The sequence below is a fragment of the Sphaeramia orbicularis genome, chromosome 3, assembly GCF_902148855.1.
Source record: "Sphaeramia orbicularis chromosome 3, fSphaOr1.1, whole genome shotgun sequence".
Taxonomy (NCBI): Eukaryota; Metazoa; Chordata; class Actinopteri; order Kurtiformes; family Apogonidae; genus Sphaeramia; species Sphaeramia orbicularis.
In genome coordinates, this window is record NC_043959.1 from 7494365 (window position 1) to 7508043 (window position 13679).

Sequence of the window (13679 nt, forward strand, 5' to 3'; positions counted from 1 at the left end):
AAGTCAGACTATATTCATATAGTTTTAATAACAAACTCCAAATTGCACACAATAGCAAATAAGTAAAAAAAAATAGATCTTGCATTTTAACAAAAAAGAGCAAAAAATTATGAATCATAATCAATGGAAACACCATTTTGTGGTATAAATAAATCCATGATCAATATACCATTTTTTTTAAAAAATACATTTTTATTAGATAAAAAATGTAACTAAATTCTCAATACTGGATGTGCCATCACTTCAACCTGAACTATGCATTGTGAATAACCAAGTATTTGTCTTCATTACTTGACAAATTTCACCAAAGATGTTGATCATAATAGATGTATTAGTGCTTATTTATACAATATATTAAAAAAAAGTATTTGGACCACACCGATGATGTAAGGAAAATGTGATATTTTGAGAACAAAGTGATGATACTGAGTAGAAAAGTGAAAAAAAAAATGTTATGTGTTAAAATCTAAATATCAGATGGAAAATTCCTCTGCTTAACCAAACAGTCTGAGCCAAGCACCTGCTGTTGAAAAAACTTCATAGATACGTATTTACCTCCGCCAAGGAGGTTATGTTTTTGCCAGGGTTTGTTTGTTTGTCTGTCCGTTAGTGTGCAACATAACTCAAAAAGTTACGGACAGATTTTGATGAAATTTTCAGGGTTTGTTGGAAATGGGATAAAGAAGAAATGATTAAATTTTGGTGGTGATCGGGGGTGGGGGGGCCCACGGGGGGGGGCGCAGACCAGAAAATTTCATCAAAATCTGTCCATAACTTTTTGAGTTATGTTGCACACTAACAGACAGACAAACAAACAAACAGACAGACAAACAAACCCTGGCAAAAACATAACCTCCTTGGCGTGGGGGGGGCCACAGGGGGGGCCACTGATCAGCCTTGGCGGAGGTCTGCGCTCTCCGAGTGCTTCTAGTTTAACATTATTACTTCCTCTCAGAATTGCTGACTTTTCTCCCATCAGTGAGGTCATCATACCCAGTCATGGTACAAACAGGCAAATATGAGTAAAAAATACTACTTAAAATCATTTAACTGTAAAATGTATACATGATATTCATAAAACAGTCCCTACACTGAGAGTTCAGCAGTTCTATAATTCATGTTCTGATTTATGCGATGTTTCTTTTTGCTTCATTAAAAACGAACAATAACTGAAATACACACAGGAGCTTATTTGTGTTTTCCATGACATCAAAGCCTTGTTTACTTCCTTGCCTTAGGAAGTATTATTCCTATTGACAGTATAAAGTAATAAATAAGTACACATTTGCCATCATGGTTTTAGATGAGTCTACTCAGGTACAGTGGTTGTTGTTCAGATGTGCATAAATGTTCATATTAACTCAGGTTTTTTAAGTGTCTGTTACTTGATGACCAGTCCGTGTTCAATCTGCTCTCTGTTTTTGAAGCACAGACATTAGCAGCCGCTCCCACGTCCATCAGGGCCAGCTCTCTGATCTCCTCCAGGAGTGAATACAGGTTGGGGGTTTTGCTCTGACAGAACTCCCTCTCCTCTTTAGACAGTCTGGGGCCCCTGGAGGCCCTCTCCTGGGCCTGCTGGGATGCCTCCTCGGCCTGACGCACCACCTCTTGAACTAACTGGCTGCGGCCCTGGGAGTGGGGCTGCTGGGACTCGGCGCTCTTATGGGGCTTGTTACTGATGATTTCCAGGTTCAGGCTGTCGGCATGGCAACGTGACGGTTGGACAGAAATACGAACCTTGAGACAAAGGACAAAAAGATAGTATAGGGTCAAAACACGGTATTCGAAATCTCTCTGATGGGACATTTTAGAGACAATTTGACAGATTAGTGTTGCTAAATGACCCACATTTTTACTTTTAAATTCATTTTTGCTTTAGTTGGACCATAAAGGATTATTCAAAACAAGGAGCTACTTTATATTGAAATAAATGTTGGAATGGCAATCAATTAAAGTTTGCTCTCTGATGAGACATTAGTGTGTTTTGACCCTATAATAACAAAAAAATACTAAAAAAAATGTCATTACTGTCTTAAAGACCAGATATGACTCAGTGGTTGAGACAGATGTCAATAAACCTTCCACTCAAAAGAATAACATATAAATTGAAATAAAAAAAAAACAAAAGTTCAAAAAGATATGGAAACCTTTCACTGATTTATGTCCAAAATTTAAATATAACACTTGAAGAAGATGACGGATGTTCATGGACCATGTAGTTGCCATGCCTGCAATTTACTTTTTAAAAAAAAATTTAACCCATAAAGACCCAAACATCCACTAGTGACCAAATCTACTGATGTTAAATGTTTAATACCTCCTATCAGTACAAAGTAAATAATTGGTGTAAAATACAGTTTGTTATCTTGTCATGGTCATCAGATATGATCCATCTGGACGTTTAGAGGCTCTGTAGTGAATGTGGAAGCACCGTCATTGTGACTGTGATTCTGTTGTATTTTTTGTAGTTTTTCCTTTTCTCTTCTGTGAATGGGGGTGTGTGTTCTCTGTCTCTCTCCTTACAGATAGTGGTTGAGTGAGGATGAGCTGCAGGTGTGGTGCTGATTGGTTCCTCAGCAATGAGTGGGAAATATAAAGCAGGATCACCCTACTTCCTATGAGACTCCTCTCTTCCCATCCCCCTCATTTTTAACCAGCCATCTGTCATTTTGTTGGACAGCTTCGTATGATCAGACGCAAAAGGTGGGAATCTTTTTCTTTAAAGTTTTCTCTGGTTTTTCCATTAGAAGGGTAGGTAAGATTGATTTACTTAGGTTTCCTTGGTTTGTGTTTGTAGGTAAGAGTAGTGAGCTTGGAGTATTATTATGTTTGTTTGTTACTTTGATTCCCTACCAGATTTCTTTTTTTTTTTGTTATGTAAATAAATCTCTCAAATTGCAGTTGTGTGATTGCTGGTCATTTATTTATTTTTTTAAGTTGCTCCTGATTGTTAAGGGACGTGGAGGGAGGGGAGTCTCACACCATGCTGCGTCTCGGTAACCCCTAGACCGAGCATTAACACCCAAACATCCACTGGCGACCAAATCTATTGATGTTAAATGTTTAATATCTATTGATCCACAAATACTGTCAATCCATGTAAGTAATTGGTGTAAAATACAGTTTGTCATCTTTTCATGGTCATCAAATATGACCCACTTGGACGTTCAGAGGCTCTGTCGTGAACGTGGAAACACTATCATCTTCAACACCACTGATTCACCACTAAGGCTGGCAGTGTGGTCGCAGCCCATGTGACTAATCTACAACGGTCCCTTACCGTGATGTGGTCAAACAGTGTGAAGGTGGAGGTCCCGGAGCTGCAGGTGGTGCTGATGTGCTCTGAGTATCGTTTAACAGAGCCGGTCTTCCACTCACACCGGCCGTCCTGTCCTACCGTCACCACCTCACCATCTCGATTCTTCAGATACACTGGACCCTTCACACCGTACCTGAGGACAGAGGGCAGGGACGTTAACAGTTTCACCAATATTGGACTGATTTCATGTCCTTCTTGATTCACAGACATTTCTGCTTATAAAATAAACATGAATAAGGTCAGACTTTACCCTTCATTTTCACTCAGAATGAGGCAGATAGTGACGGTAGCTAGCAATAGACTGAATCAATTGATCAATCAATCATTCATTCATTTTCTGAACCCGCTTTATCTTCACTAGGGTCACGGGGGTCGCTGGAGTCTATCCCAGCTACATAGGGGCGAAGGCGGGGTACACCCTGGACATATTGCCAGTTCATTGCAGGGTTGACATAAAGAGACAATCACTCTCACATTTACACCTATGGACGATTTAGATTAACCAATTAACCTATCAGTGCATGTGTTTGGAAGCCGGAGTATCCGGAGAGAACCCACGCAGACACGGGGAGAACATACAAACTCCACACAGAAAGGTCCCACCTCCACTGACTGGTGCTGAAATAGAACCTAGGACCTTCTTGCTGTGAGGCATGAGTGCTATCCACTGCACCACCATGTCAATCAATCAATCATATTTTATTTACACAGGGCCATATCATAATAAAAGTTATTTCATGACATTTTACATTTAGAGCTGGTCAAAGCAGACTGAATAGGAGCCATGGAATAGAAATAAAAATTATTTCCTGATTTTCCCCCAGTGATTATACTATTAAATACACATAAGCTCAATCTATGGGAATGTTCTAGAATAAATGCATCTGAAGCACACATTCTCCAGTGAACAGGTCTGGTAGGTGATAGACTGAGGGGTGTGGCCTTTGTCTAGTTTTGTAAGTAAGAAGAGCAGAATGAATCAAATAAAAACCTTTGTTTCTATAGTGTTTCACATGCACACACAGTAATGATGCTTATCTACTGAAGTACAAACAACATTTGGGCAATAAAAAAACGGTACTGATCTTTACAGGTCCAAGTACCAGTTGGAATGGATGAATGAATCCAATTGCTTTGTCTCAGATTTTTTGGTTTTCTTCTGATTAATTTGACTTTAAAGCTGGATATGGGGAATAAACAAAAGGCCGTCAAAAGATCAAATATGAATAGAAGATAACACATGCAACTCAAACGAGCACTGGGAACAAAATGAGGAGGTGTTTGTTTTCCAAATCATATTTTATATCTGTGTTCCTTATATGGAGCATCTAATATAGGCCACAGCAAAATTAACGTGTTAACGTGGATTAATCATCATGATTAATCTGATTAAAAATTTTAACACAATTAACCCATTTGCAGCACACAATGACTGTGAACTTTGCTGCCAACGCATTTGGGGCAGTTTGTCCAAGTAGAGTTAGCGTCACACATGCGCAAATGGGCAGTTGATCCGGTAGTGATAGGCAGTAGAACCAACCAATAAAAATGGAAGACACTAAACAGCACATTAGTCCTCTGGATGGAAATATGAGGACAAAAAAGCTAGATGAAACAGTTGTTTCAAGTTGTTTTGTTGAAACTGTTGAAGGTGTTTAATGTACATGTTAAGTGCAAATATATTTCCTTCTTTCTTGAGTCTGCTCATGCAAAACAAAACATTTTTCCTTTTCTTTTTTTTAAAATTTTATTTATTTATTTATTTAGACAGGGACAATGCACAATACACATTAACCTTAAAACAGGAGAGGTGTAGTGTGCCAGGTTGTAGCACTAGTGCTAATGTCCACCTGTTGTCCCTGGGCAGGCTGATGTTGTCATTAAAAAAACAGACATTAATAAATGTGAATAATATAGATTAAAAATGAATGATATTTAATCGTGACTAACAGAAATGAATCCACAGTAACCCTGTAATTATTCTGATTAAAAATTTTTATCGTTTGACAGCACTAGTTTTTAACTAATAACACAAAGGTTCTTGCCTGTTGTAGAATTGATCAAAGACAAGACAATTAAGATAAATATATAAATGGACTGTAACAGATTATCAACGTTCATTGCAAAGAATGAAAACCTTAACTATAAATGACTCTCAAAGCTTTTACTGAAGTGGAGGTTTGTGTTCTTACTGTGGCACAAACACCAGTACTCCATTGTCTCGGATGGCGTAGATGGCAGCGTCAGCGACACAGCTCGGGTCCGTCTGTGGGTCTCTTTCTTTAAAGTAGAGACACTGAAACAGCTCTATGGATAACTTCTGAGCCCGCTGAGCTGCCTGCAAACGCAACACACAGGTCACATGGAAAGTCAAAACTACTTAAAAGGAAAAAAAGTGGTGCATAGAGCTGCAGAAGCACAGATAAGCACTGACCCGATTTTTGTTGTTAATATGCTGGGTGGTTTCTTCCAGTTCTTTGTTGGTGGCTAATGCTACAGCAGGACTCAGGCCCTTGTCCAGGTCTACGGCTGCAGTGAGAAGCCGATGGACTATCATGTCAGCGTAGCGACGAATAGGTGAGGTGAAATGTGTATAATGGTCCAGAGCCAGACCTACGACACACAAAGAAGCTGGGTTATTTAGGAAAGTATTTAACTTTTTTTTTTAAGGAAATATGACAAATTTCCAGGAATGACAAATTTCTTTTCAGTAATTTTCCTCAATGTGTAAATTTTATCCAAAGTGTATGTTTGCTGCCATTGAAAATCCAGTAAAACTAGACAGACAAAACACTAAAACAGAAGTACATTAGAATACCGTAATGGTAGTACTGTTCCTGGGACTGGGCTCCAGTGGAGAAATAGAGTGCCTGTGACATTGCCTGTGTGGCCATCATCCTTAACATCCGGTTTACCAGGGGGTCCTCTGGGTCCACGGCCCGGTCCAGAGAGTCCGCTAAAGCCTTGTTGGAACTGGGGGGATCCACAAGTGACCAAAACAAAGTTTAATGACTCCAAAAACAAACATATTTTACAGTAGAATTAGAGGTGATGCTAGACTGGATCGACTTGGGGAGGGCGTACTCTGCAGTTATGTTATTAGCTGTACAGAGCCATGGTCAGATACAGCCTTTTATGTAAATGGAAGCAATTTCATCTTTTTACTTATTTTTCCATATAAAAATACCAACGTTTAACACTTCTTGCTTTATAAACGTATAAATTTGCTGCTTTTTCTTCCAATAATTGTGATTCTTTACCGAAAACATTTCGGCTGCTGACTGGACAAGGCAGGACTATGAAATCTGAAACTATGTCTCACATCTTAAAACTCTTCCTTTGACGTGGATATGAAAACCTGCTGAGACCATTTGTACTAGAATAACAATTCATGGGTTCAATCATTCATTAGCAATAAAGCAATTTGACAAAAGATTCAAATTATACAGTGAATGAATTGAATTTTAATTATGCTCATTGTGTGTTTAACCAATAGGCAACAGATTAAAAAAAAAAAAAACTAAACTAAATGCTTCTCAGCTTACGTGGCTTCATCAAGATATAGTGTGTTGAAGTGAAGTGAAATGCTAACTGCATGTAAGTTTAAGAGAAAAAGACAACAGGGTCCTCCAACTCCTGCTCAACAGGCATCTGATAAAAAAAAACCCTGAAACAATCACCTGGTGTTGATGGTGAAGCCTCTGGCCTTGGCGCTGTCTACCAGCTGACTGAAGAACTCCTGCCGTGGAGGCGGATGATGCCGCAGCAGGGCCTGATGGGGGAACGTCTTCTGGATCTTGCGTGCGACCCAGTGGTTGGCATAAATCATGCACTCAGCCACCGTCTCATGGACCTCCAGAGGCTGACGGGGGACCAGAGCTGTGATGTTCTTCTCTGCATCCAGTTGGGCTCGCACCTGTGATAGGATGAAAATACAGAAGAAACAGACAGCAAAGTTTTAACAATCTTCATGACAACATCGTTTTTGATCAAAGCTGTTGAAGTACAGTTTTTTTCCTTTTTTCTCTGAGTACACCCTTTGCACCTCTGAAATGATTTCACTGTAACTTTCAAAAAGCTGCATTAGAGGCACTGATATGACATTCATTAAAGCATGGACATTCTGATGAGATGTTTGGATGTAGATAACTACTATTCAGCCTCATGGTAGGTGTCGTCCTCTCTGAGCTGGCGTCAGGACTCATGTAGCTGTAGTGTGTACAGGAGTGGACACTGACATCACAAACACCAGCCCACTCTGGGCTCCTCTCTGCAAATCACAGGTGACTGAAAAAAGTATCTGTTGCTGCCAGTATGTCAAGCAGAATGTCTTATGGTCTAATGAAATAAAAATCAACTTGTCTGGGTCTGATGGGGTAAAGACAACCACACCAGTACCAAGAAAAGTGTGTGTGGCTACAGTCAAATATGCTGGTAGTTTAATAGTCTGGAGATCTCATATTAACTGATTGAAATATGGATTTTATTTTGTACTATAATAATCTGAGGGAGAAAATGGTTCCTGTTCTGTGTAGTTACAGAGCTGTTTTTCAGTACAATGACTTAAAATATTACGATGCTAAAGGTGGCTGAATGTGTCACCTCATCTGAGCCCTGTTTAGCATTTGTGGAGTGTAGCTGCTCCTAGGTGTAGTATGAGATGGTGCAAAAGGTATAAATATTTATCTGTTTCAAGACTGGACTTTGCTAAGCCCAGAGTAGGACACACACTCAGCTATTTATGCAGCTGGCACAACCAGCCCCAAGCATTTGGAAACCCTGTCTTAAAAAATGAATAGATGAAATTAATTATTAGTTACCATGTCATGTGTGCTGTCTGCTGCTTCTTTGACAGCAGCAGCTTCATTACATCTAAACTCTTATTTACAAACTTTCTTGAAGTGAAAACAATCAGTCAAAAAGCATCAAATACCTCAACTCCTTCAAGCTCTAGAGCACCCCCTCTGTCCCTCTGTGCCCGCAGATGCCTGGCCACATGGGTCAGCATCTCCAGGGCTTGGGTGAGCTCAGCTAGCTTAGCATCCTTCTCCTCAGGGCTCAGCGGAGCCAGCTCTGGGACCTCAGTGTCCTCTCTGTTCAGCAGAGCCTGGGCCAGTTCATAGTGGAGCTGGTAGGACGAGCGGATCAGTGTGCGCCCGTACCACACCTTGGTGACCTCTAGAGTGTGAGCATCCAGCTCCCAGAGTACACTCATTGCATATCTGGGAGTGGAATGAATTCATACACACAGTCAAGGCTTTCACAATTATGCAATCTTATTTGGAAATTAACTTTCAAACATGACAGTGATTAACAATAATAGTCTTTTTCTGCTCATTTTGTGATGCTATTGTCTAATAATGCTAATGAGAGACACTGTGGACATCTTTAGTAAGTATAGGCTTTAAAGGTCTAAAAGTTTATTACACAAAAGAAATAAAAGCAACGCTCACAAAGTTCCACATACAGGCTGAAGCATGACAACCTCAGGGTAATTCAGGACACTGGCAGGTGTGTAGCAAAGTTGTGACATCGTGAAAAATGTGTATTTCATTTTGGTTTCATTTACAGTTTGACATAGGTAGGTATGGGATGCATTCAGTGAACCTTGTATACTCGCAAAAAATGCATGTGAAGCCTTTTTTATTTTCTCATGTTAAAATATCATTAACACCTACATGTGTGTCCAATGTGTGTACATCCAATGTTAATATTCAGAATTTGAGTTAGTGAACCGTCCTTCAAAAAAGGCTTGTTTTTTTTAAGACATAACCCCACTCCTACTCTATAAGTGTCAAAATCACCCAAAAGACAAAGTTTCAGTGGTTCTGGGCCTTTGGCATAACTTGTACACAATATTTACACACAAATGGATGCTTAGTGTTTCAGTAACATCCACTGACCTGTCAACTCCTCCCAGCAGGGAGCAGAGATCTGCACTGAGGACAGCAGGTAACATGTCATAGCGGCGGTCTGCCAGGTAGTATGTTGTAGCCCTGAGAGAATATGAGAGGAGAAATGTGTTACAGTAACGGACAGTGTCCTCTCAGATTGGCCACATCAGAGACAGAGCACAGAGAAATACAGAAAAGTCATCACTAATTGTTTTGGAAATCATAAATGTGATGTAAAATAAATATAAATTACATTTTATCTGTTAAAATTTTAGGTTTTGTGCTTTAAAAATGATAATTCTTCTAGATTTTGAAAAACAGTCCATTATATTAGTGAGTCACTAGAGCCACATTCTTAATTGCCTGGTAACAAATGCAGATTTTGAACTAAAAAAAGCCCAAATGATATATGATTTATAAATATAACACTAGTTTGTGTCACACATGGAACTTCTTGGCCTTCTTATTCCATTTCATACAAAACATTTATTCAGGAATATAGTAAAGTTGTACTCAATAATTTAGGTATCAGTTGAAAAACCGCACATAATTTGTTGATATTTTTTAATTGAAAAGATGTAAATACTGTCTCTGTAAGATGTGGAAAAATTGGCAATATTAGCAACATTAATTGATCATTTCTTTTCTTTCATCACTTGAAAATATGCACACACACACAAAATTTGAAAAAGGTGTCCCCGTTTTTGCATAGAACTGTGTCACACTGATGCTACATACCGGTCATTTTGTTAAAACATGCAGCTCTAAACAGAGTTTCCTGCCAATCTGACTTAAAACAGTCACTATTTGTTGAAATGATGATACCCATGGACGTGGAAGTTGAAATTAGTTTGTGTTAAAGACTATTTACATGGCCCATTTCATCTCTGTTATCAAATTATATAAAAACGAAACCACAATACACTAAAAAATGCTTTTTTTGTCTTCAGTTGCACACACTCTAATGTACCACAGATAATAGTCCTGCAGTGTTTCAAGTATCACATAAATGCTGTATCATGGCGTCATCGTTATCATGGTGTAAATGTAACACAGTTGTATCAAAGCATAAGTTACTCTGATCCCTGATTCTATTACAAATGTAAAATGATTCTACCCAGTGTTAGAAAGGAGTCGGTATCACACTTAAACACAAAATACATAAAAACAGGTTTTAAATCATTTTCCATTTGCAGTAATTTCTTAAGTATTATACATTTTCCACACCTACTGCTGACCCATGTTCATTTCCTTACCTTGAGCGTGCCTCTAAGTCTGTGAGTGAACCCTCTGGGACAAAGTGTGTGACATCAGCGATGTGAACGCCCAGCTCCAGCAGCTTCCCACCGTCGAGTGTTCGCACAGACAGGGTGTCGTCCACGTCCTCACAGCCACGTGGATCGATGCTGAATACAAGGTGGGTCCCTCTCAGGTCTCTCCGTGAAGCCACCTGTGAAGGATGCACTTTCCATGGCTTCTCTGGAGAGTTTACTGGCATCTCTTTTAGCTGAGAATGGACGGACAACAGTCACAAATACAATTATTCTCTTTATTTTGACATATTTCTATGTGTTTGAACAGATCCACCAGTTTTACATTACAAAAACTACTAAGGATGTGAATAAAGAAAAAAAAAATCATTTAATTCTGAATTGGATGCATGCATTATACATGTCCTTCAGCAGGGAAAAAACCTCTCATTGAATAGAATTTCATTTTAACCCTTTAACCCTTGAGAGTTATTTCAATGAAATGTGCAGCTGTGAATTTGCGTCTGTTTCAGTGTCATAAAAGCCGCTGAGTATGAGCTGGTGTTCCTTTTCTTCAGTGGTTTTGCTTTACTGTGTGTTTTAGGGTCAAAACAAGATGGACAAAAACGTTGAGCTCTATGGTTAAAGAATTCTGAAGTATTCTGAGTCTGTGTCCACATTGACAAGTAGAGCAGGATCTGAAATACTCAGACTAAATCAAACATTTATATCAGAGAACAAATACAAACAGCCTTACAAGTATTAATCACAAGATATCCACTTATTAGATTTAAGGACAAATTGTTAGAAGATATCTTGCAAAACCTACATTTCTAACATTCAAATCAAGCATACTTTGGATCCTGAACCTGATGTTCAAGCAAACTTATAAACTACTTAAAGGTGTTTAGGGCAGGGTTAGCAGGACTCCTTCCATGGGCCCTCGGAGTCCACAAATTTATGCCCATCTGTGAGGACAACAGGTTGTGTGAATTATGGGATCAGCAAAACTCCATATTTAATGAAATGTCTGTTCAAAATCCTCTGGAGATGGAATAGAACAGTTGTTCAAGTTTTACTCTAGTAAGTAGGCAGCCGTAGTTTCTAAAGTTTAAAAAAAAAACAGGGTGCTTTTATTCAGGATTTATTATAATTCAGGTCAGCTCTGCTTCCTTCTACTGATAACGATGCTTTGCTGTGTGCTGGGCTGATTATGTACATGACACAATAATAAAACAAAATAAAAATCACATCATGAAGGATAGAAGCATAAAAGTTATCAGCTGTGACTTTCCTCAACGTGCTGCAACACTGAACACAATGATGTTTCCCTTGTTTCAGTCACAGTAGTACAAGACAGCCTCTTCTTTTGTAGAGGTGAGGGGAGCTGCCACCTGACAAACAGTCAAACTTTAAAATATCCATTTCCATCTACTAATGACTATGCACACAATAAACGAAACCATCACGGTTTGAAGATCTGTGTAGCTAGTACTGCCAAACTCAGGGGAGCTGCAGAAGAAAATGCATAAGAGTGCGATGACATGTGAATTGATTTTCTTAATTAAAATAGAAGAAAAAGTGTTCTTTTCAGCTACACTGCTCTGTTCAACTTCTTGTTCTTGTTCTTTCCAGATGGCATTTTTAAAAAATGTTGATGTTTAAATCACAACTCTCTTGTGCATAGATTTTTAAAAAAAAATTTTTTTTTCTAAATCAACAAATTTGACTGTTACTTATTCCAACAGGTCTCCGATTTCCTCTGTAGTCATTTTCAAGATGCTTTACAGCAGCATTAATATGCATTTATTCTAGTCGGTAAAAATATGATTTACCAGTACATTTTTTCACCGTGGCTGGTGAGTCACAAAATTAATTTTAAATCTACACATAACTTTAAAGTCTGACATCCTTTGTAACACAATACATATTAAATTCCTAATTTGCTGTGGTTTTACCAGTAGGTTCATGAATGTAGATGATATGGCAGTTCATGCTGTATTGGGTCCAGGCAAGATGTCAGAGTTATCTTTACTGTCTAAAAAAGAATGTGTAGGAACCTTGGAATTAGCCCAATAAAACCAGCAGAGGGCACCAAACTCCACCTGGTTCACAATAAACACTGACCGGCAATTAACACACAAAATTGGTCTTGTGTCTGAAGTGAATGATGGAGAACAGTTGATTCACACACATAGTTTAACTGCATGAGCATCTGTTTATGATGGAAAGGCAGAATTAAATGTGATTTTGTTGGTGTAAATACAAAACTGAGTCCTTCTTGGTTGCTCTTCTCAGTTCAATGTTTTGTGAGAAGAAACGTTTTCAAAAGAGCTAAACCACAGCTAAACCAGTCCAGTTGAACTGAGAAGAACTACCATGAAGCATGAAGACCTGGGCAAATGACAACCTGCACAGATATATAAGACTGAATATTTCACTGATTTTGTGTATGTTTATGTTGGGCTTCGGTAGTGTCTTGCTTGTATTGTGCATGGTTAGTTGGTTAGTCATGGTTGGTTTCATATGATACCAAACATATTCCTGTGGATTGAAGAAAATGCTATTGTCACATTTCAAATATAACTGTTCCACTGAAAACAGTGAGATTTCAGCAGACTAAAATCCAATCCATTACCATCCAGGCATATGTTATACTATACTTCATATGACTTGTTTACCTCAAAGGCCTTTTCTGAACTTTCCACAAGGGCAGAACAAAATCTCAGTCTCCTTTATTAAAGTGAAGTTTAGAGTTTTGCCCCTTAATTTATTTCTTCGTAACCCAAAATCTTCCTGAAAGTAGACTGTATTTACACTTTTGCTTTCAAATGATAACATGATGTGTCAAGTGTATGTTGATAGAAAACCCCATTATGTCTGTTAAAGAAGGTAAAGGTGCTTTCATCTCAGTGGTGGGATTTCTTCACAAACCTGAGCCTCTGAGAAAGGAGGCACGTGGATGAAGTTCTCAATCAGGATGGTCTGGATCTCTGTCTCCAACTCCCCAGCCCGACCCAGCACCCGTACACTGTGTCCGTTTGGGTAGAGAGACGTGCTTTCCCATGAGTCTATGCGCACCACCACTCTGTGATCCTGTGTGACAAACAGTTTTAGCGAAAGGGGTCATATTTTCAGACATGAGTTTGGACATGACCTGATTTGTTTCCTTTTATTCACATTTTAGGACTTTTTTCTGTTTTAAAGAACACTGGC

General features: G+C 38.8%; 1 protein-coding gene and 1 long non-coding RNA gene across 3 annotated transcripts in view; one reads left to right on the forward strand and one right to left on the reverse strand.

Moving 5' to 3' along the window:
- Window positions 1-201: 201 nt before the first annotated feature.
- LOC115438306 (uncharacterized) lies at window positions 202-1000 on the forward strand. The gene is made up of 3 exons (XR_003938061.1): window positions 202-547; window positions 784-787; window positions 932-1000. It is a non-coding gene; the product is annotated as an uncharacterized LOC115438306 (long non-coding RNA).
- dis3l (DIS3 like exosome 3'-5' exoribonuclease) overlaps window positions 938-13679 on the reverse strand; it is a 43336-nt gene continuing 30594 nt past the window's right edge. For both annotated transcript variants that reach the window (XM_030161667.1, XM_030161674.1), the window contains exons 9-18: window positions 13398-13559; window positions 10470-10720; window positions 9223-9315; window positions 8253-8541; window positions 7000-7235; window positions 6138-6292; window positions 5754-5932; window positions 5512-5657; window positions 3281-3452; window positions 938-1737 (exon numbers count right to left, since the gene is read on the reverse strand). In XM_030161667.1, coding sequence (XP_030017527.1) covers window positions 1357-1737; window positions 3281-3452; window positions 5512-5657; window positions 5754-5932; window positions 6138-6292; window positions 7000-7235; window positions 8253-8541; window positions 9223-9315; window positions 10470-10720; window positions 13398-13559 — 2064 coding nt within the window. In that variant the 3' untranslated portion in view covers window positions 938-1356. The remainder of the gene's footprint in view (window positions 1738-3280; window positions 3453-5511; window positions 5658-5753; window positions 5933-6137; window positions 6293-6999; window positions 7236-8252; window positions 8542-9222; window positions 9316-10469; window positions 10721-13397; window positions 13560-13679) is intronic.